At 45.5% G+C, this 23188-nt stretch overlaps 1 protein-coding gene across 3 annotated transcripts in view; it reads left to right on the top strand.

The window, feature by feature from the left end:
* Positions 1 to 1745: 1745 nt before the first annotated feature.
* adgb (androglobin) overlaps positions 1746 to 23188 on the top strand; it is a 55879-nt gene continuing 34436 nt past the window's right edge. Inside the window, exons 1-13 of one of the 3 annotated variants that reach the window (XM_064340499.1) lie at positions 1746 to 1963; positions 2726 to 2885; positions 3725 to 3817; positions 5333 to 5404; positions 6098 to 6301; positions 11208 to 11347; positions 12581 to 12667; positions 14559 to 14746; positions 15494 to 15601; positions 17756 to 17847; positions 20244 to 20418; positions 21027 to 21117; positions 22019 to 22184. In XM_064340499.1, coding sequence (XP_064196569.1) covers positions 1890 to 1963; positions 2726 to 2885; positions 3725 to 3817; positions 5333 to 5404; positions 6098 to 6301; positions 11208 to 11347; positions 12581 to 12667; positions 14559 to 14746; positions 15494 to 15601; positions 17756 to 17847; positions 20244 to 20418; positions 21027 to 21117; positions 22019 to 22184 — 1650 coding nt within the window. In that variant the 5' untranslated portion in view covers positions 1746 to 1889. The remainder of the gene's footprint in view (positions 1964 to 2725; positions 2886 to 3724; positions 3818 to 5332; positions 5405 to 6097; positions 6302 to 11207; positions 11348 to 12580; positions 12668 to 14558; positions 14747 to 15493; positions 15602 to 17755; positions 17848 to 20243; positions 20419 to 21026; positions 21118 to 22018; positions 22185 to 23188) is intronic. The other 2 variants (XM_064340497.1, XM_064340498.1) reach the window with 2 other exon arrangements.

The following is a 23188-nucleotide window of genomic DNA, read 5'->3' as shown; positions in this document are numbered from 1 at the left end:
AAATAGATCAGCCACAGACAGGGTTGTGACCCCCAAAGTACTCTGACATAAATCACATAAAATAAATCAAAAAACTTTTTTTAAAAATTGAATTGCGCGGCCCAGCGATGGTTGTGGCCCTAAACGTCTAAATAGTTTTTGTGCCAACGGCCTGCACAGCTGAGTCACAACTAAAACAACTAAAAGTTTTTAATGTGAAAAAGCTCAGTTTCCCACACAAAGCATATGCTCTCTTTATACCTGAAAAAAGCCCATTTTTCAAAATCTGCCCATGGTATTGCCAGGTTACAACTAAGCTATTTCACATTTATTTAACACAAAATTTTAGTTTGATTTGCCTTGATGCGGCTTTTTTTTAATTGTCACACTGGAAACCTATGCTCTTTGTATGCAGTTTCCTCATTTTTTATCTGTTATTCAACAAGACAGCCACTGACATTTGTTTCTCTGAGTCACCGTGACTGTAATACGTGCCCTCATATGATCCTTGAAGTAGCACTCACAAAAAATGAACCTTGATTAGCGAGTGCATCAGATTGACAAATGCTAGGGGAATTGGCTGTCCAAATGACTTTCGCAATCACAATGATAAACCGTTTACTATTCTTCACAGATAATTCTAACAATCCAGGTAATTTAGTTTAAAAAAATAAAATAAAATAAAAAAGATCATTTGCGCCAGAAAAACCTGTATTAACCCTTTAGAGGATAGCCTAGTTTTTGTGATCTTGCTCCTTAAATCAGCCTTATGTTACTTTCAGTATCAGCAGTATAAATAAAGACACAGACCATGCTCTCCGTTCCTCGCCATTGCCAAAAATATCTCGCATGAAGTTGTATTTCTTCCTCGGGTAAACATTAACAATTCAAAAGCCACTGCTGCGTTAGCACGGACAGAACGCCTAGCCTCCGACATTAGCTAAGTGTAGCTACCGGGGCCTGCTAGGTCAGGGACCAGATCAGTGGACGTTAATGAAACATGATGCTCAGTCTATTTCAAAGCCTTTAGGGCCGTCAAGCTTTCAGCACACAAAGGAGTTTTCGATGTATATTCCTAATGTTTCGCTGCTGGGTACGAATAGCTGGCACTGCTCGCGTTTAGCTACTTGGCATAGGCCTACTGGTTTTTGCACACACAGTAGGCCAAATCAATGCATTCACAGGAGTCCTAAGTGTACATTTAAATCTGTAAGATATTTTTACTATCAGAATGGCTGAAAATATTAAGTTTCAAATTGCAACTGACATTGAACAGCCACTATCTTCCCTCACGGTCATTTATCTCCAAATAACAGTTCTGAAAAAAATAAATAATAGTAATAATTGCCTAAATAAAAGCAAATCCCCCAGATTATAGCCTACAGGGAAATAAAACATTTAAAATGCAATCATAAATATTAATGTTAAATGGGAGCCTATTTAACGAGCAGGTTCCCCGATTTATTTCTGTTTTTGGACAACGTTACGTAGGGAGATGTAGGCCTACAGTAATAATCAGAAACTAACCCGTAGGATGGTTTCATCAGTTTAAAAAATGTGCGAGTTATTATTATTTTTGGTTTTATGACCTGTTTTAAAATCCCCGGAGGTGTTATCAGAATCACATTAGGCAGAGGGTAACAGTTTGTTGGTAAATTTGCATATTCTCTAATATTTACCTGTATTATATGCATTGAATACTGTCCATTACGTAAAGCTACTAGGTCTGAGACCCAGGAAACGGGAACCGCGTTTCCCCTCCCAGGTTTGGTCGCTTAGCAACAGTGCAAACTTTCACGAGCTTCTTGCAATTAAACGGGTGCGCACAGGTGCAAGTGGCGTAAGACTGACTTTCTTGGTGTCTTTCGGTGTTCGCGAGTTTTTAAATCGGTGAAAGCACCGATTCTGCAATGTCGACTGCTTCGCCAAAGAAAAGGGGCTCCACCAGCCGAATCGCATCGTCTCAAGGGATACAAAACAAAGAGTAAGGTGTTTTATTTAAGTTCAGCTAAATCGATTGAAGTTAACTTGCTAGTGGCCTACAGTGGGCTGTCTGGTTCATACATCCGCAGGTGATTGCTTGTTAACAGAGAATAGGTTAGTGAGCTCAGTGTCTGTAATACCTTGCAATACTATACGCACATTTCACTTTAAAGCGTGTTATTACTGTCTTTTGCAACAAGCGCACTCTGTCTTGCGCACTCTCGAGCGGTCGCGTTACTGCAGTCAAAAGTGAGATGCTGCCAAACATGTTATGTTATTGTAAATGATCTGGGTGTCCTACAATAAACCAAGAACCAATGTCAGTGTGTTCTGTCTTGAACCTGTAGTTTTATCGTTGTACTCTCGGCACATCGCTGTGTCATAGACACGCATTATAAGATAGGGATGTGTCACTGAGTGTCGGCTGTTGCTAACAGTCGAATTTCGTCGTTCGAAGTTTTCGAAGAATCTGGCTGGGCTACTTTGAATGATCTCCTCGTACACTGTGCGTGTGTTTTAGTCGGCTAATCATTTAACGTTCACATCACATTTCAGTGTAGATTGGAAAAAAAGTAAAGGATACGAAAAACCTCAAAAAACAAACAATAAAATAAGTAAATAAATAAACAGACGGTATTGCAGCCAGAAGTGTGATCACGAGTAGGCTATTCAAATTTGTCAGCGCCGGTGTTTGGTTGTGGGTTTCTGTACGTCGCAGTGTTGCATTTGGTTAACAGTTTGGTACCGTTCTTACGGACGACAGAACGGCATCACTGGTGGCCAGCGGCTCAGAGGGTCTTGGGGAAGGTAAAAGGGCCAAATTTCCGATCTGGCCCGAGTGGAGCGACGCGGAGGTCAACGCCGAGAAGTGGGAAGCCGCCAAGGGGTCCAAAGATGGAAAAGCAGGGAAAAGCCCGTTTGTCGTGAGTACAGAAATGACGTTTCAACCGACGAACCTCTGGTAGAAATTCCAGCTATCAACCAAAGACCGAAATCGCACTGGAAGCAGCTGCTGCTCCATCTGGGTACGATGTGTAATTTAGTGACGGTCTGTTGTTTGTACCAAGCTGGCCCACCAGCTGGACACGGTCTTGCCAGCATGGTTGCTACTCTATCTCAACCATCTTGTTGCCAGCTTGACCATCTCTAAATAAGCTTCAAACCAGCAGCACCAGCTTCAGACCCACTGGACCCACTTAAAACCAGACAGGAACCAAGCTGACATTTCCACCAGTGACCTCAGGTCAGGTGTTACATTTAAAAAAATGCAGTATATAAATCAAACTCCATATTGGAATCAAATGTAAATTCTTGGGAAAATATCAACTGGCTCATTAATATTTACAGCATGGACACAGGAGATTTGAAATCTCAAAAATGCCGCAGAGGTTCTGGCCTTGCCTTTACTCACTGTGCAATTACAATAAATGTTGAAAAAAATAAATGGTAGTTGTGGAAAAATGTGTGGAAGATTGTAAAATAAAACTATATTTGATCTCTCTGGCACCCACAGTGGTCAGTATAACATGTGTTGTGATTGGACAAGACAGTGAAATGGCTTATCACCTGACTTTAATCAGGTATTCCAGGATAAAGGCTGTCAGTAGGCAGGATTGTGGTGTGTAACTACAGTGCGCTTTAGGCCTTGGATTTTTATTTAATATTACATTGTTGTTGAATGCTGAATGGGAGGTTGTAACTGTGTTATTTTAAGCTGGCTGAATGAACATGCAAGCTCCTCTTCTCATAAATGAATTCACAGCCGTTCTTCGAAGACCCCGAGGGGAAGATTGAGCTGCCCCCATCTCTGAAAGTTCACTCGTGGAAACGCCCTCTGGAATACATACTCGCGAAGGTGAGGCGGACGCCATCGCCGCGTGAATCCTAACACACACACAGGGGTCCATTTCCGGCCTTGGAAATGGCCGCTTTCCAGGGAGAAGGGAAGGCTACACTGACTGAGTCTGTAATGTGCGTTTGTTGATCTTCTCAGTAACTGTAGAAAGGCTACCTTTAAAATAGAAATGGGTTTCCCAAAATACTTGATGTGTCTTGATTTAAATCAGAGAAGGGTAGATTTAGGGAATTAAGTAACTTCAACCAGAGAGGATGTGCACTGCAATGTTTTTAGTCAAGGATAGAAAAAAAGATTCAGACATTTTGGCTATATTACCATTGTCAGTGACGGCTGACGGCAGTCTCTTATATCCAACGCTCTAGCATCACCACAGGTGTACAAGCTGATTAGAGACAGAAAACTGCCAAACAGTCCCTCTGTTGTATTCTGATATAACTGTCGTTGTGCGACACGCACCTGTAATATTTTCGCGAGTGTTCTGAATCGTTCTGCAGACCTGCTGTGTCGTGCTCGCCGGGCTGCCTCGTGCTGAGGTGTCATAATCGCGCTCGACTTTCTTCCCCTCATCTGCGAAACTTCCGGAATGATTCCGCTCCACGACTCGGCGCTGGCGGCGGTTAGCACGGGTCACGGCCTGCCTGATGGAACGTCGGCGCGTTTTGGTTAATGCGATTAAAGGCCGCGAGGATTCACCGTGGCGCCGTCAGCAGAGCTGCGGTTTTTACCACGCGCCGATCGTTCGTGTTATGAAACCGGCGATATTGAGTCGAGCTGATGGGGTGAGGAGGGCAGGGAGGCAGGCGTGGCTACTGTTACTGCTGGACCAATTACACCCCTCGCTCTGTTACGGTGGACCAATCAGACTCCTCACAGTGTTACGGTGGACCAATCAGACCCCTCACAGTGTTACGGTGGACCAATCAGACCCCTCACAGTGTTTCGGTGGACCAGTTAGACCCCTCGCTTTGTTACGGTGGACCAATTAGACCCCTCACAGTGGTTCGGTGGACCAATTAGTCCACTCGCAGTGTGATGGTGGACCAATTAGACCCCTTGCTTTCTTATGGTGGACCAATCAGACCCCTCGCTTTGTTTTGGTGGACCAATTAGACCCCTTGCTCCCCTTGCTTCTGCACAGGAGAATAACCCAGAGCTTGCTCACCATTCCACCCAGTTATTTGTGGAGAATGTAATTCAGATTTGATCAGTGATTCGCCAGGGCCATTAACTCCCTAATTAAATATTCATGATTACATGCTTTCTTGGAGGAGTTGCATACGGTTGGCCTGGAGATGAATGATTACAGATTTAATGAAGCTGGAAGCTGTATGAACTTCAACTTTCACTTACATGATTACTAATATATTGTCTTGTCAATAAAGCACACATTTGACTTTTTTGTAGCAATGTTTTTGTGAGCCAGTTTTTTGTGCAGTTTGGTGGTGATTATTGTGTTGCGTTTTTAAATATGGAAATAAGGATTTGAAACTTTTATTATGCCTTTGATGCCAGGCTCCTGTTGTGGTGGAGAATGAAACTGCCTTTGACCTTGTGTCAGCAAACGAGCATCTGCTTGCAAGTGAGGTGAGTGCTGTAGTCATCTTTATTCTGTGCATTTATTAACTTTTCTGTTTTTCCATTCATTATGTCAGTAATGGCACTGTCACTCAGCAGGCACTAATTATTGTAGACCTATGGAAAAATTTAAAGAGAAAGTTTGGATTTCATCGTTTGGATCACAGTTTAAAGGGAATGTTTGGACATCACCAATTAGATTAAAAAATATCACTGACTAAAAAATAAATTGTGACCATGACTTCATTCAGTGGTGTCCAGTCTTATCCAGTAAGGTCGGTGTGGGTGCGCATTTTTGTTTTAGCCTAGCGCTGAAACATCTGCTTCTGCTTATCAAGATTCTACTTTTTAATAAATTAGTGAATTAATTAATTCTGGTTTTGTAGCGCTGGGCTAAAGCAAAAACCTGCACCCTTACCGGCTGTTTTCGGATAAGATTGGACACCCCTGTCCTAATAGTTTGGGGAACTGGGATGGGGGTGTTAAGTGCGTGCTAAGGGAGTGTTTCCTGACAGTGCTGCGTTAATTAAAAAGGTGCGATTCGGTTTTAGAGAGTGAAATGTACAGTATCTGTACTGTATTTTAAGATTTGCTCAGGGCTGGCAATGGAAACCACGCAGGCTGGCCGAACCTCACCTTTCTCTGGTCTCGCACATCCGTCAGATTTCCCGTTTCTTTCCTCCTTTCCTTCTCCCCGATTAGCTGTTAAGATGGATAATCAGCGAAATATGCATCGTTTGGACCACCTGTAACGGGAGCACCGCCATGGATAGGAGGGTTTCTCCTGAGCCACCCAGCCAGGGGTGGAGACCATGGGAGCACATCTACTCCCTATGCAAAGTCGCCAAGGGCCACGTGCCCCTCTACAACGCCTATGGGAAGTACGTGGTCAAGCTGTACTGGATGGTGAGTCACCCCGAGCAAACCTCGGTGGTTATTTTGGCTAATCTGTGTGGGATTGATTGTTGTTTCTGATGTTTATCCTCATCCCTGGGTGGCTGACCAGAAAAATGCGCTCTCGCCGTCACATATTTTTTCATCTGTAATTCTTGCGGCGTGTGTGGCTGCAGTGAGAGAGAGCTGAGAAGGTCATCCTCGCTTACAGAAACGATAAAAAAAAAAAAAAAGACAAATGTGTTCCGGAACTTTCTGTTTAGTCTATAGATGCTTCAGATTGTGTGAGTTAAAACAAATGACGGCAAGCGATTGCATGTTTACTTATTCCCACGTGCATATGCGTGGGTTTGGCGGGGAGGGGGGGCGGGTGGGGGCGGGACAGGGAGACATGTCACCCCTTATATTTTCATATGAATATTCGTATGAATTCATTAGCTGTGATACTTGACGTTCGACTCGGCGAGGCTAGGTGGTCCGGAAGTGTGTCTTCCCCAAAGTTGAAATGAAACCTGCGCCCTTCTGCCTGTGTAGAGGGTGCAGTGCTGCTAATTAGCTAGCAAGCTCAGTGAGGTGCAGTAAAGCTGAGGCCTTGTAGCAGGTTACCATGACAACACTCTCTGGCATGGCAACGCGCCCCTCAGATTCTAAATAACGACGTTCCATTTAGCTAGGTAGCGCATTTAAAGCGATATGGCACAAGAGGCAGTGCTGTATCACAAATACTACAGAGCTACAGGGGAGTTGTGAGGCGCAACGCGAAGCCTAGGGATCCCCCAAATTGCCTAGGGATCCCCCAAATTATCCTGTGGGATCCCTAGGTGATCCTAGCCTGGCTGGGAGATATAATCCCTCCAGGGTGTCCTCGGTCTGCCCCGGGTCTCCTCCCAGCTGGACTTGCCTGGTGAACCTCCAAAGAGAGGTAACCAGGGGGCCATGCTAGTCAGATGCCCGAAACCACCTCGACTGGCTCCTCTCAATGTGGAGGAGCAGCAGCTCTACTGTGAAGTCCTCCCGGACGGCCGACCTCCTCACCCTATCAAGGAGAGCAAGCCCCGCCACCCTGCGGAGAAACCCCAATTCGGCCGCTTGTGTTCGTGACCTCACTCTTTTTCGGTCACTGCCCAGAGCTCGTGACCACCGGTGAGAGTGGGGAACAGAGTAAATTGAAAGCATCGCCGTTTCCAGTTCACCTCAATTGATTTCCTGAAATTGACTGAATTGAAAACGAAATTGACCCCCAAACCCAGGTTTCCCCTGAGATTTCTCCTGCGGTAGTTCCGAAGCATAGCCAGAATTTGGGACGCCTCCTTAAAAAAATAGACGATCCTTCACCGTTCAGCGCTTTTAAAAAAAACCAAATTGGTCTCGGTTTTCACCAAGATCCTCTGTACCGTACGTCCCAGAATTCATAGCACTTGAAAGGCGCCCTCTCTCTCTCTCTCAGCTGAATTAGGGGGCACGGCGATTTTTTAAAAAGCACCTCTTTGTTTTACCCATAAAATGACAGTGCGATGCTAATTAGCACGTAATTATTTCTATGCTTGAGAGATACGTTAAGGGGATTTTTTTTTGCACAACGGGCCAAATCTACGCTCCGGCGATACAGCGGTACTGCTCTTAACTGTCAACGAGATTTTTAGCATTTCCGGCTGGACGAGCTTCGCAGCCCAGTCGGTGTACTACTCGCGTAGACCATTGCCGTGGCGATGGCGGTTACACGGACGGCGGTTACGCCTCACCGACAGGTGGGCGGAGGGACGCGGCGGCGCGTTGAGCGTTCCCGATGAAGCCGGCTCCTCTGCGGCTGCGGTCGCTCTCTCTCAGTTCCTGGGAGCCGAAATGGGGGGGGGGGGGTCGAGGGGAGAAGTGGGGGGGGGGGGGTGGGGTAAGTGCAGCTGTGAACAGTCAGGACGATTTCAGCCTCGGTGTAAAGACCGCGACCGAATCTCGCCGCCAGCGTCCCGCGGACAGACAGCCGTGGAGGCGGTTGTGATGGGAGGGACCCCGAGCTCGCAGAGGAGGGCATCGATTTCGGCGAGAAGCGCGAAAAACATCACTATCAATGACTCAACTAGAAACCGGACATTTTTTCCAATTGGGGGGGGGGAGAGAAAAAAAATCAGTGGTTACTCTCAGCAATGTGTCATAAAATGTGACTCAAAAAATATAAACGCAAGAGCTGTTGAATTCAACGGTTGCCAAAATTAATTCACCGGCCTGTCAACCTAACGAAAAAATAAAAAAAAAAAAAAGAGAGTACTGCTTGCATTTCCTGTGAACGTACAGTGAGTCGATGCTGAGGATAACAGTTGGGTGAATTCCAGCCGTTGAATTTTAGTAACGGAGGATCCGATTTGGGAAAAGAAAGGGGCCAGTAATGCGTCTTGAAACTCGGGCGTTGTGTGATTTTTTTTTCATTCATTCATTCATTCATATTTGTGACCAGGGGTGGGCAAACGTGGGTAGTTTGACTTGCGCTGAGTATGATTTTATTTGCCTTGTGTGTCAGCGTGCCCATAGATGCACAAGCAAAGTTTCACATTTTATTCAGTTTCACAGGCATTTTTTCCGACAGGGGACAGGCCAAAATACTTCCATGGTCTGCATATCTGGCAGTTGAGTGCATATATAGAAATGAAACTCAAAATGGAATAAGTTCTTGAGTAACTGTAGGGTATAAATTGTCACCAGTTCAAAATTTGTTCTCTTGTTGAATTCCTCCTTTTGTATTTTCTTGAAATGAGTGCACACTGGCTACTCTCAACTCTCAGGGGAAATGGGATTGGTAATAGTACTTTTTGCTGAGATATCAGTGATATGAATATGCATAGGTTATGATATCAGCATTTTCTTTGTTTTGTTTAACATGATAGTCTTTTGCTTCAATACCAACCACACAAAGGCAGCTTCAGTGCAAAGTTTCAGTGCAAGGTTTTGGTGTCATCCACAGGGTGGTTTGATTTCAGTTTTGTTTGGTCTGTCTCAAAAGAACTGGAGTTTGAGTAGAATATTTCTGCAGAAAAAATTAAATATTTTAAATTTGCTCTAACGACCTACCACAGGATGACCTGTGAGAGGTGACGTTACATCTCAGGCAGTCAATCCTGTAGGGCAAATTTCCAAAACTAAAGTAGACACACGTTGCTCCGTTTCCCTATCTCTTGCTGGGCGAGTGCAGTCCACTTCCTGTTGAGCTGTAGTGCCATCCTCCACAGAGCAGTCCGCGTCTTGCAATATGAATTCGTCACGCAGTTACTGTGATGGCCCTCATTGTCTGTCTGCGACGTGAAGTGTTCTTTTGTCAAGTGCGTATGAATGTACTGCCACTAGATGAAAGTACAGTTTACCATTAAACCCTTGACTCCTGAAATCCCACAGATGGTAATTGCTTTTAATATCAATGTTATGTTTTTTTTTTTAAATATTAAAGATCCCATATTTCATCTTTTATTTGATGTTAGTGGTAATGCGGAAAAGCTGAAACTAAAGAGAATTGACGTCGCGCTTCCCCTGCCCCCAAATTTAGCAAATCGGCTTTGGAATGTTTTCGATCCGGTCACGTGGCCACTGGTGATGTGACGGCTGAGAGTTCTCTCATCTATATCGCGGGTGTCAGAAATCCAGTCCTTACGGGTCACAGTTGGTTTCTGGTTTGTTTCAGCTCAAGCGATTTAAATGTAACTCTTAGGTTGCCTTCTTTCTAAGGCTTTCTTTGGCTGCTGATTGAAAGGAAACTACGAAAGTCTGCAGACGCTGTGGCCCTCTGGGAGTTGGGTCTGGCATCCCTCTTCTAGGCCAAAGAATTTAATGCTGACATGCACGCTTTTGGGCATCTATAGGGATACCTGTACCTACTTAAAAATAAAAGAAACTGCTGACTGCTGACTTTTCAATGCCATTACACCTACAGCTACTGAAGGAGCTTTCAGACTTGACTGTAGTAAGTTTTTTTTTTTTGGTCTGCCAGTAAGAGTAAAGCAGTTTCATGAACAAGCAACAAAATCCCTTTTGGTGCTTTGAGCTTTTCTCACCGTTTAAAAAAAAAAGAATGAAATGATGAATGTACATGGCATGGTTACACACAGTGTCAGAAAGCACCATAGAGTTTTGGAACAGAAGAACGTACTGCTCAGGAAAAGCATTCCAGAGGTGGCTGCTGGGAAAGCGGTGCCGTTTCTCCTGGTTTTATTTGTCTGCCGCTCTGTTGGATCGCTCACACCGAAATGGCTGGAGCCGCTCTGACGCTGATCTGCCCAATCCATTTCCTCGTTTGTCCTGTTAGATCTGTCTTCAGGGGTTCTGCTGCCATCCATTCTCTCTTAACGATTAAACTGGGCTGTCCAGCGGAGGATGGGCTCCCCCTCTACAACCGGCTTCCTCCCGAGATTTCTTCCCTTTGGGGAGTTTTTTTATCACCACGTTTTAAGTGCTTTTCTTCCCACTGGGGAGATTTTTTATTTATTTTTTTTTTTAGTCAATTGCTTGCTTTTTTGTTGGTTTTTTTTGCCTGGTTGCATTGCAAAGCTTCTCTGTGACAGTGTCTCTGTAAAAAGTGCTATGCAAATAAAGGTGAATTTAGCTGAATTGAAATAAAAATGTTTTTACGGATGAAAGATCCAACATATGTAGATCCAGGTTAAAGTCACGGATTCAAGGCAAAGGCAAATATATACATTCCTAATACTCTTTACGGGATTTAAATGATGCTACTGAACGAAGTCCGTGATTCACGTGAAAAAAATCTAATGACTTGTCATAAGCCAGGCATTCCATACCACGGTTTGCACGTTCTTAAGAGGATGAAGCTCGCTCGGCTAATCCGTTCGTATCTTCTGATTGGTGCGTGGGTTCACATTTGTATATCCTCCTCCTCCTCCTCCTCCTCCTCCTCCTCCTCCTCATCCTCAAATCCTAGGGCTGCTGGAGGAAGATCACGGTGGACGACGCCCTGCCTTTCGACGAGCAGAACAACATGCTTCTCCCTGCTACCACCGTCCAGGCAGAGCTGTGGCCCATGCTGCTGGCTAAAGCCATCATTAAGCTCGCAAACACAGAGTAAGCGTTTCTCCCCACTGTATCCTCGGCAAGCGGTAATATGATTTTAGCCCCTATACGCAATATAGTTTGTCGTAGAGGAATGCAGGCAATCTTTTTTTTTCTAAATGAAATGATCAGGGGCTCTTTTAGACGGAGACAACGCTGTCGTTTTCCCCACTTGCTGAAAAGATCTTTTGTCTCTCTTTCATTAAGGAGGAAAACAATGCTTTTTCTGATATTCTGCTGGGCTCCATAATACCTAAATGCTTTCACCACAACAGTATACAGAGCACAGAGGCACACACACACACACACACACACACATATATATGCAAGAGGGTCCTTGGTTCAAATCCTGGGTGGGGCCTTTCTGTGTAGAGTTTGCATGTTCTCCCTGTGTCTGCGTGGGTTTTTCCCGGGTACTCTGGTTTCCTCCCACAGTCCTGGACATGCAGGTTAGGTTAATTGGAGACTCTAAGTTGCCCCATAGGTATGAGTGTGTGAGTGAATGCTGTGTGTGCCCTGCAATGGACTGGCGACCTACCCGGGGATGTATCCCTGCCTCTCGCCCAATGCATGCTGGGATGCATGCAGTATGTTCAAGGACTTATTTTCCTTTTATATTTTGGAATATGAAAGGTGATGATGCTGGCTTTGCATTAATGGCATGCTGTTGAAATGATTTCATAACACATTAACAATAAGCAGAATAAAGTTTTTGGTTTTTTTTTTTCTTCTGTAAACTGGACACACTAAAACATGATCTCCAGGGACATAACTAGCTAAACTGCCATCTGGTTTATAAACTTGACCGCCAGAAAAACACCAGAAGAGAAGTATTAGTGTCTTCTCCCCCTCTCTCTCCACTGCAGTACATGAAAGACTGCTCTCTTCTATTTTATTGGCAATTTGGGTATCAAGCAGCCAATGCAATTTGTCTTTTTTAGGTATGGGCATCTGATAAACATTAGGCAGTAAACATCACTCTCGTAAAAAAAGACATACAAAAACAAACAAAACAAAAACAAAACGGCTTTGATTGTTGCGTAAGTGTGAAGCCCACCTGAAACGCTGCATATTTGCGGTAATTGGTTAATTCCCTCGGCTCGTGCGAACACGACGCATTCCCAGCTGCTGCTAGGTTACCGAACCGCGCTTTAAAAAAAGAAAAGAAAAAAAAATCCGTTATCTGTGGACTCGTTAACTGCGGTAAACGACCTGACCGCGCGCTAATTGTGCTTTTCCCCTCAGTGTCGGCCTGCATCGTTGGAGGGAGCTGGGAGACTTCACTGTCACGCACGCGCTCACTGGCTGGATCCCCGAACTTATCCCCCTACAGTACGTCTGTTCGCTTCTGCTTTTAAAACCGTTCATTGATGTTATACTCAACTGCTAACTGATTACAGGGAAGGTTATATCTGTCACTAAGGAGGGATAGTTAGAATTTGGGTATAGGATTGTTAGCAACTGCTCTCTTTGTCCTCAGCCTGCAGAAAGCCTTTCTACCTTACCCCTTTATGATTATATAGTTTTTTTTTTGTCATAAACAAAAATATTTTCTTCTACACTGCTACACCACCAATTTTGAGATTCCAGGTGTGCACTCCAGTCCCCTCCTGACTGCTGTGCAAGCCTCAGGTCACGTGGTACCCTAGGAGAGCCAGCATCCGTGGATGTGTCACCCTGGCAACAAGCATCCTTTGGGTACATGCCATGCTGACGAGATGAACCCCTGCTTTGGGCTTTAGTGTACCCTGCTCGGGTGTGACAAAGTCAGTTACGTGGCACTGCCACAGACCCCCAGTAGTATTCGATGACATCGCCCAGGGCCCCATCTCGGAAGTAAAGGATATAGTGCCCATCCTGCATCAGTAATTGCTGATATAAAAGGGCATCCCAGAAGGAACAAACCATTTTTGGCTAAGATAGATGATGCCCCACCTAGCATGGGACTGTGAGAGGCCCTGTCCAATTGGTAGCCCAGGGGGAGGGTAAATTTTATAATTGTATAATGTACCTGATATTTGTGTACCATAAAAATTATTGCCAAAATGTGACCATCACTGACTAATAGCTAATATAGCCTAAAATTGAGCCGTGGGGAGGTGGGCGGGTCTTAAGTCTAGTCGGCCATTTTCCTCAAACAAAACCACGGATCAGCCGCTGTCATTCCAGTTTAGAATATTCAGATTAGTAACGCCTGTTGTTCTTGCCACGTGGATGTCCATAGCAACAGCATGTGTTGCTACAGAAGTGATGGTGGTGGGAGTGCTGGAACAGGGCAGTATGTGCATCATTAAGTGTATACAATATACTGTAGTGATATAAGTCATTTGAATCCCCTTTCGGACTGAATGCTTTTCAGAGAGATACGATGACCGCCGATTTTAAGTGTAAATGCGTTCTCTTCATGAGGAAAAACGTAAGCTTGGCCGAGCAGTTTAAACACAATTTTTAATTGGCCTTTAGTTGGGCTTTGTGTCAGTTCATTCTGCCGACAGAGGCTGTGATGTAATTCTGTGAAGCCTCGGAATATGTATTCGTGAAGCCGGGCGCGGTTCTTCGAAAATGCGCCGGCGTTCTCGTGGGACTCGTGGGCTGTGGTTTTCGTTCGTTGTGCGCTCCACGCTTTGGTGGCTTGTCCTGTTTAGCGGGGGCACCCACCGGAGACGCGATCGGTAAACTCGGAGAGGGTGTCCGTTTCCGGCAAAACCCGGGGACGCTCTATACCTTTTGTAAAAACAACATGTTTACTCATGGTTAAATATACCGACTGTAGCAAGTCAACTGGGTATATGAGAGATTAAATAAGAGTTCGTGAGTAATTTATTCCCTAAAACACAGCTAGAGACTGTGATGGCCAGTTCATTACGTAGAAATGAAGGCTGCTTTGTTGAAATGCTGTCATCAAAATCGGAATGTGTGGCAGATGGCTAACGATAAGGACACTTCTCCTAACACCTCTTAGCATGGGCGCTAGCTTTTAACAGGAAAATGCCCACGTTATGCAAATGTTTTATTGCCAAATAAACAAAGTGCATTGTAAAGTGTATTTCAGCCAAGGGGTACACTTGCATTGATGCAGCACATTTTTTTGTCCCCAAGAAATCTCGCTTAATGAATACAATGCAATTTGGTCTGAATGGTGTTCTGGTGCCGGTGTGAATTGAACAGGATGCTGCCGCTGCATTGAACCGAGCATCCAAAGTCGAAGTTGAACTGTTTTCAGGTCGCGGTACATCGGTAAAGTTTGGGATTTCCTGCGGGGAACGATCCCGGAGTTCCAGCCCGCGGAGGAGGACGGCGGCGAGGAGAGGCCGTCGCCGAAAGACTCGGAATCCCGGGCCGAGTCCCGAGGCCAGAACGAAAGCGCGAGCGAATCGCCCATGGCAACCAAAACCCCAGAGAGAACGCGAGGTAGGGAGCAGGCTGCCGTGAGATGGAACGCGTTTGCATTTCAGCTAAACATCGTCATGGCTACCAGAGTTGACTAATATATGTTGCGTAATTATTATGTTTTTGTTATTCTTATGAACCTGCCAATGTGTGGATTTTAATTTTTATTGTGTGGTATTTTTTCACGTTTTCTTCATGAAAGTGGTTATACATTATAGCCGTGAGTAATAAGTCATCAAACAGTCACCAGTGCTGATCCAGTGGAACAAATGCCTACAATTCTCTGTTTTCAGTTTCAAACAAAGAATCCACGAGTGTCATAGTTTTTGATATATTTAATCAAGTAAGCCAGACTAAAGGATGCTTTTTGCTGGCGGGAAATGGCAGAAGGTCTGACCCCTCTTCAGTTCATGAATTGTTCAGATCTCTGTCTAGTTTGTATCAAAATGCGCTGCTGAAAGCTTTGCTAAATAAGTGAGAAATTAGGCAGATAATCAAGATGATCGAGATAATTGGCACTGACCTGAAATAAAGGGGATCTGAGAGCCGGTTCAGAGCCTTTTCCAGGCACTGAAGGCATAATTATTATGAGTTTTAAGTGAATATTCTGAATGTGGTCTTTGTGTGATTGTGTGGCAACTGGCCTTGCTGTATCGTTAGCGCAGTTCGGACACGTCCACACGCCGCCCAGTCTGAGTCAGTTCTTTTGGCCGCTATAATCCAAATTACAGATATTTTATACCCCCCCCCCCAATATTGATGGTGCAGATTCAGCCAAGCGGAGGGGCAAAGACTTGGACAGAGACAGAAAATCCTCCCTGGCCAACCGGCCTGCTTCCATTCAGCCTGATGCAGCGAACCTGCCGAACGAGGAAAGTAAGTCACACGCGCCGCTGTGTGTGCGTGCGTGTGTGTGTGTGTGTGTGCGTGTGTGCGCGTGTGTGTGTGTGCATATGTGTGTGCGTGTGTGTATAATTAATTGTGTGTCTGTATGTGCCTGCATGCACGCGTGTTTATGTTTGCATATGTGTATATTTAAGTGTGGGCCTGTGTGTGTGTGTATGAGTGTGTTTGTGCGTGCCTGACTGCATGTCTGTGTGTGTGTGTGAGTATTTGGGCGAGTGTATGCAAATCCATCTCTTCCTCCCCTTTTGCGATGCATTATTCAAACAAAAAAGGAGCTGTGGGCTATTAATATTTTATCTCCGTACCGAAACGCTCTTACATTCATTCTGAAAAACATGGATTAATAATGCCCAGCTCGTACAATAATGGGGATGGAGTTTGTGCTTCATTCAAGGCAGGCCCGGGCTATCTCAGTTAACCTAACAACCTGAGGAAAGTCACCCCCCCATCCCTCCCCCCCCCACCACCCCCCACCCCCTCATACCCCTCCCAGACCATCTGGAGCAAGTTGCCCAACTTCGGGCTCCACCTGCTAGTTCACGGCCGACTTCATTCCTGAGTCGGGATAAAATGAAACCACATCGGTCCCCTCCTTGCATTTAAAAAAAATGAATAAACAGGCCCTGGTTTTTTAATCCTTTCAGAGTTTTGTTTCGTTGTTTTATGTGTCTCTGTCTGTGTCTCCGTCTGACTTCCTAATTCGCAGCGGCTTCTTCCTGGTTCTTTAATTTTTCTGGGATTTAATGTGTTTTTAATGAACTGCGCGGCACATTGGCGTCCTGTAAGTTTTCCGGTTGTAAACGCTGCAGCTTGCGCTTGTGTTATGAACGTGCGGGCTCGTTGTGACAATGTTTAAAGAGGTAACCAGTAAAGCCGTGTCTGTGGCAGACAGATATGTGACCAGGAGTATTGATAGACGACCTCCTGAATGAGTGTAATTGTTATGGTCCATGAAATGTTATTAGGATATAAAGTGGGGAGTCGCTGTCACGAGATGAGTGATCGCTGGCTGACTGCCTGTCGTCTGGGGCTTCATGGGAATTTCATCCTGCAGTGTGTGGGTGTGTGTGTGCGTGCGTGCGTGTGCATGCATGCCTGCTTGTGTGTGTGTGTGCGTGCATGCGTGCTTGTGTGTGGGTGGGTGTGTGTGTGTGTGCGTGCGTTTTTGTGTGTGTGTGTGTGTGTGTGTGTGTGTGTATACGTGCGTTTTTGTGTGTGGGTGTGTGTGTGTGCATGCGTTTTTGTGTGTGTGTGTGTGTGTGTGTATACGTGCGTTTTTTTTGTGTGTGTGCATGCGTGCTTGTGTGTGTGTGCGTGTGTGTATACGTGCGTTTTTGTGTGTGTGTGTGTGTATGCGTGCTTGTGTGTGGGTGTGTGTGTGTGTGTGCATGCGTTTTTGTGTGTGTGTATATACGTGCGTTTTTGTGTGCACTAATATAAACACATTATATTGATTGAACACTGACGTTCCAGATCGCGTGCCCAAGCCTTTGCAGCCCCAACAGCAACCGCTAAATGCCTTCTTATCTTTTCATCAATAACGATCTGCGTAATTCTGTGGTGTCGGTCGGCTGTGGTGCGGCGTGGTGCTGCCGCGCCAGGTTATTAAAATGGTAATGATCCCGCCGTCTCTCGGCGGAACGCGCCGCAGATTAATCAGGAGAAGGAAGCAAAGCGGCCGCTGACATTTAGCCGGGCGTCCGTCCTCAGCACCTCTGTGCGGCGAACGGTGCGCGTCCGTCTGTGTGAAAACCGCACGCTGGCTGGTATTTTAAAAAGTCTGCTCGTTTCGCCGAATATTCGTACAGCTGTGTGCTGAATCGTCTTTAGTCTGTGCGCATACCATGAATCGCCATCATATTTATTTGTAAGGTCATATAGAATGTAATAAAATATCAATATTTATGTTGGAGTAAAAACACGAGAGGCTTTTTCATTATGAACTGCTGACCAAAAAGTAGTGTGTCACTCTGGGAAGACGTTTAAATTTAAATTTTAAACGTTTTATTTAAACGATAATTTTTGAATTTATATTTTGGGTGTTTTATTAGTGTATTGCATTTTAGTGAGTGTTACCATTGTTCGGACATCATGTTCGGTGTTGTGATTTTATTTTCTCTTCAGGTAAGCAGCCGCTGGTCCCTCAGATGATAATCTGTGCCAGCTATCAGCCTCTACACCTCTCAGAAGAGAAGACTTCAGTCCTGGGTCAGATGGTGAGACCTGCTTTCTGCCATCTTCACCGTGCAGACTTATTAGCTCCCAGCTCGACAGGAAGCTCAGCCTCGCTCCAAATTACACGCTAAGGCTAAAGGTTTGGTGTGTGGAGTCTGTAAATGCAGTGAGCTTATTATCTGCATGCAGGGATTTAGCCCCCCCCCCCCTATAACTGTGTTCCCTGTGTTCTTTCTAACTTTCAAAAATAGATGGAATGCTGAGGGAGAGAGAAAGAGAGAGAGAGAGCCTTTGAAAAAGAAGGATTTTTTTTGTCGTTATAGCAACAGCTGTCTCCTCGCGGACTTGTTCAAGTAATGGTCAAAATGATGTCCAAATTTTTTCTCTTTAATTATTTCTTTATTATGCAGAATTAATCCTGGATTGTGTATCCTAAGTCACCATATATTTAAATGTGCAAAGTAAGTTTTGACATACTGCAAATTGCATTAATAAGATTAGTGATTGTCGGAAGTGCGTTCATGTTGTGAGGCGTTGTTAACCCTCGGAAAAACGAACGATTATTAATAACCGCCCTGGACTGATAGAGTCAGAGCCGCCGTGTGGCTCTCTCTCTCTGTGATTTCAATCCTCTGCAGAGGTGGACATGCACTTAGCAACGGCCTCTCTCCAAACACTCTCTCCAGACAAATCAGCATCGACCTCTAAATCACCCACCAAGGAGCCCCGTGGGTCTACTTCAAATTAGTAACCCTAATTGGGTGTCAGGTTTCATCTGTGTGTGTATGTGGGGGGGGGGAGAGGGGAGCGTAAAGGGGTGCGGGAGGTACGGTTCACGGTGCACTATCAAACTGCAATCATTTACACCTCAAAATGAGATGTAGTCATTTGTGGGGCTTCTGCGGGACCACGGATAATTACCTCCGTGAAGAAGTCTTGCCCTAATAGACACTTTCCGGTCTCTATCGCAACGAGGACCGCTGTGTCAGCGTTGCCTGGCTACCACCAATGGACAGAGAGGGGTCAGGACAGGGCATCTGGGCCTCAAGTGTTAACCGGCTGGATAAAAGTTTGTTCCGAGACTAATCGCACTTTGTTCACTCGTTAGTGTTTAACGAACGCGTTCGTAATTAAGCGTTTTACCCTGTCAGGCCATAGCAGGAGGGCGCTGGTGCGTGGACGGGTACGTCATGCGTTTATAACCAGGGAAGGAGAGACAGAAAAAAGTCCACAGTGCTAAAAGTCTGTTCCTTTCAGTTAACCGGAGGACGATTTCCCTACAGTTCGAACTTAGTCACTGCTCTACTGCGCATTAGCCATCTGTACTCTTAAATAAATCAGTCCTTATTCAAAGGGCTAATTATCCCCGAAATCTACTGCCTATAAGCGACAATTAGCTGGAGCAGAGAGGGGGAGCAGACGCCCTTAATTCTGAGTAGGTAGCGCCCCATTTGCGTTTAGAAAAGAATCGGCTTTAGAATGGGGGGGGGGACATAAAATACTTTTGCAGTGACAAATTGCATGAGATTGTTGCTCCTCACCTATGGAACCTGCTCATAATTACTTAATAATTAGTAACAAGAAAAACAGCCACCCCCCATGTAATTACACAGTCCTGGCCCTGCTGGCTTCTAACGGCCTCTTGCAAGACAGATTTATGTCATCAGTGGACGGGTATATTACTAAATTATGTAGAGGAGTTCGATGGCCGTGAGCCTAGTTGGCTAACATAGTAATGGAGTTCTCATAAGCTCCCTACATAGCCAGTTATTCTTTCCATTTCAGTCCGGTTTGTGGTGGCGGTGTGGTATAACGGGTAAGGAACTGTGCTTCTAACCTTAAGGTCACAGGTTCGATTCCCCGGTAGGACCCTGCCGTTGTGCCCTCGAGCATGGTACTTAACCTGGATTCAGTGTATATCCAGCTGTAGAAATGGATGCAACATAAATGCTGTGTAAAAAGTTGCAAGTTGCCCCTGATAAGAGTGTCTGCTAAATGCCTGTAATGTAATGATTTGATCAACTGCGGAGCCTCTTACTGCTCCAGTCATGATGTTGCTTTTTATTTGTCATGGTCCTGAGTTTATAGTGGTGGAGCGGATTCACTCACTCTGAGCCATGCACTGTCAGCACATTAGATTAGACCAGGGGGTTTTTAGCCTTTCTGATCGAGGTCCAGGGACTCCCCCCCCCCCCCCCCCCCACTCCAGGCTCAAAGGCATGAAAGATTAGGCATGGATTATTAATTTTTTTAAAAATTATTATATAGATCACAGCTGAGGAGGAGTTTCTCCTTCAGTACTGTCAGTGACCCCCCAGACCCCCCTGTTGAAACCCCAGGCAGTAGACTGTTGTTGCATTGATTTACAGAAGGGTGCACAGTGTTTGGATCAGGGCCTGACCGTGTGTGATTCCCATATTCGTACGCCATCGCGCAGGCCGACTCCTCAGAGAAGCTACGTCGCTACGGCCTGTCCCAGTTACACAGCCACCCGGTCCTGCTGACCCGAACGCGGGCCTGTCCCCTCAACGCCCCTCCCAAACCTCCCCCCGTCCCCAGCTGGAAGCTCGTCCGCCCCAGGAAAGAGGGTAACCCGACCGATGAGCCCAAAGGTAAAATCTAGATAATAATAACAAAATATTTTATTATTATTTCTTTAAAAAAAATGTTTTTATTTTGTCTGTGCAAGAGCGGAAGTGACCCCCAGCCTGTCCTGTATGTTTAAACCCAAGTCAAAAATGAATGACTAATATGCGGCTGGTGGTAAATGCACATGGGTATGTGTGCAGCCATGAAATGAATGTTCTTCAGAAGTGTACAGTCTGAATGCTAAGAACGTGATTTCAGGATGTGGTCATCCCTCTAATCTTCTTAGGTTATGTGTCAAGAATGATTTCAAACTCCTCATTCGAAACCATCACTCTTTGCAGAGGGAAGGGGGTTTGGCATTTTCCTCAGATCAAAAACTCTCCAGACTTAAGCGTTCTTTGGTCATATTGTGTGTGTGTGTGTGTGTGTGTGTGTGTGTGTGTGAGAGAGTTACATGTTGACGTGTATAGTTCATCTGGACCACAACAAAATAATGGCATGTTTGGTACAGTAGATTTTCAATACTTTAGTAAAAAATCATCTTTATATTGGTCGGATCCAGAAAAGCCTTATTCTTCCTGTTTTCTTGCATTCTTAACATTGGCCTGCTTGTATGTTTCCTCCTCCACAGAAGCCCCTGTGGTGAAGCTGGACCAGTTTGTCGAGGTCTCCAGCCTGTTTCTGAATTATAGCCTGGTGGCCATCCCCACGCCTCCAGATCTGTAAGCACGCAACAACCGTGCCCTAAAAAAAAAAAAAAAAAAACTGCTCCAGTGGGTTTGTGTGTGACCCGGTCTGTAATTAAGACTGACAGCCAGTGCGCGGCCGTTACACGGTCAGTGCTTCAGGGCGACCGAACGACAAGCGTGAACGCAATCCTTTCGTATCCTTTATTTTATTTTATCCTCTTCCAATTCGAGAACGGCTGGTACCCGCTTGTGATCCAGTCCCCATCAATATGGCGTCCTGCAAATAATTTTGGGAGAGCGCCGTCGATCCCGTGCTGCCGTGACGCGGTGTTGTCTGGTCTGTTGCGGTGCACCAGCTGAGCGGCAGTCAAAACATTTGAGGAAAACAGGAAATGGTGCTGAATCACTGGATCTGCTGAGCCATGTATCCTGCTAGTACGCCAGTTTTCGGGGCGCCCTACGGTTCGGTATCAAATTCCGACTGTGTCGTTGCTGACTGTGATTGGCAGCCCCCCCCCCCCCCCCCAAAAAAAAAAAAAGGAAGGGGGGGGGTTTTGGCAGGATTTTCTGTACCTCATCAAGTGTCTCTGTCAATTGGGGTGTTCTGTCTTTTCAACTTTTTTTTTTTTTTTTCACTCGAATGAAGGCACTCGGTTACACTAATCAACTGAACGTGGTGTTCAGTCAAGAGCTTGATAATTACTCTTTCTGAGTGCAAGGGATCAATGTTGTTTGGTATATTTGTAGTTTGTGTTGGTATGTTTGTAGTTTGTGTGTGCGGTGGTGCAGTATTGTTTGGTTGGTATGTTTGTAGTTTGTGTGTTTGTAGTTTGTGCATGCGGCGGTTGAAGGCCCGTCTCTCTCTCTCCCTCTCTCTCCCTCTCTCTCTCTCTCTCTCCTCCTCCCCCCCCCCCCCCCCCCCCCCCCCCCGCAGGGAGGAGCAGCAGCAGCAGCAGGGGTCCCAGCTCAGACGGGCGTGCAGCTCCTTGCTGGCGTCCTGCGCCGAGGCGGGGGACGAGGGCGAGGGCGTCCGGGACACGGGCAGCGCGGAGGCCGCGGGGCGTGGCGCGGTTTCGGCGGGCGCCGTGGATACCGCAGCGGTAAGGGGGGGGGGGTATGGGGGGGGGGACTGGTTCTGTTTGACCCAATTTAGGGAGGCGTCTTTCTGGAGGGAAAGAAAACGGGAAACTGCAGTGTTCCGTCTCCATCCCCCCCCTGAGATCTGTGCTAGATTCACTGCCAGATCAGTCACTGCTCGGATACGGATTCTGCCTCGGCCACAACAACAGGGAAATCATACAAAGAGAGAGAGAACAGCACTGAGGAGGAGGGAGACTCACTGTGGCCATTCGTCCCATATCCCAACATTTCACTGGTTTCATTTCAGAAACATTTCCCATTTTTTAATTCATTTTGTAATTTACAAAACGTGCATTTGTTTGTTAATCCCGCACAATGATCACAATGATGAAGAAGAATCTGGAAATTAAATCTTTAATTCCTAAAGATTGAAGACAATGGCCATTGTGTCTCCTGTAAATTGCATTATTAAAGCATAAAACTGCTGACGTCATACTCACTCTGAATATGCGCTGCCCCTTTTTTATATCTCATTATTTACACAATAGAAAAAAAGTGACATTTTATTATTGCCCATTTGACAAACTGATATCTCAGATCATTTTTATTAATTTGGTTGAACTGTTATTTTCACTTGGGGCATCTGTCCGTTGGCTGAACTTTTAGATAAAGAAATAAAATGTGGAGATTACCGTCTGCTGGAGCCCAGATACTGTATCATGGGGACGTATCAGATGCCCTTTTTAACACCTATAAGCTTTGTAAAAAGCTGTACGGTGTTGTATTTCTTTGCACTGATTATCAGTCTACTGGAAACCTCTAGTTGGCAACTGGTAAGCTGTAGTTTGTGTCTGGTAACCTGTAGCTGGTAACTGCTAACCTGTAGTTGGTTGATGTTTACAAGATAAACGGCAGTGTTCATATTGCACGTATCACAGATTTGTTTATACTAGTGGCTGATTTTTTAAATTTTGACCCCAGGCAACTGCGACCTGTTTCCCTGGAAACGGGTGGAACGCTCCAT

Source organism: Anguilla rostrata, chromosome 6 (assembly GCF_018555375.3).
Source record: "Anguilla rostrata isolate EN2019 chromosome 6, ASM1855537v3, whole genome shotgun sequence".
NCBI lineage: Eukaryota > Metazoa > Chordata > Actinopteri > Anguilliformes > Anguillidae > Anguilla > Anguilla rostrata.
Note: the sequence above shows the minus strand (reverse complement) of the source record. Positions and strands in the feature narration are given on the sequence as shown.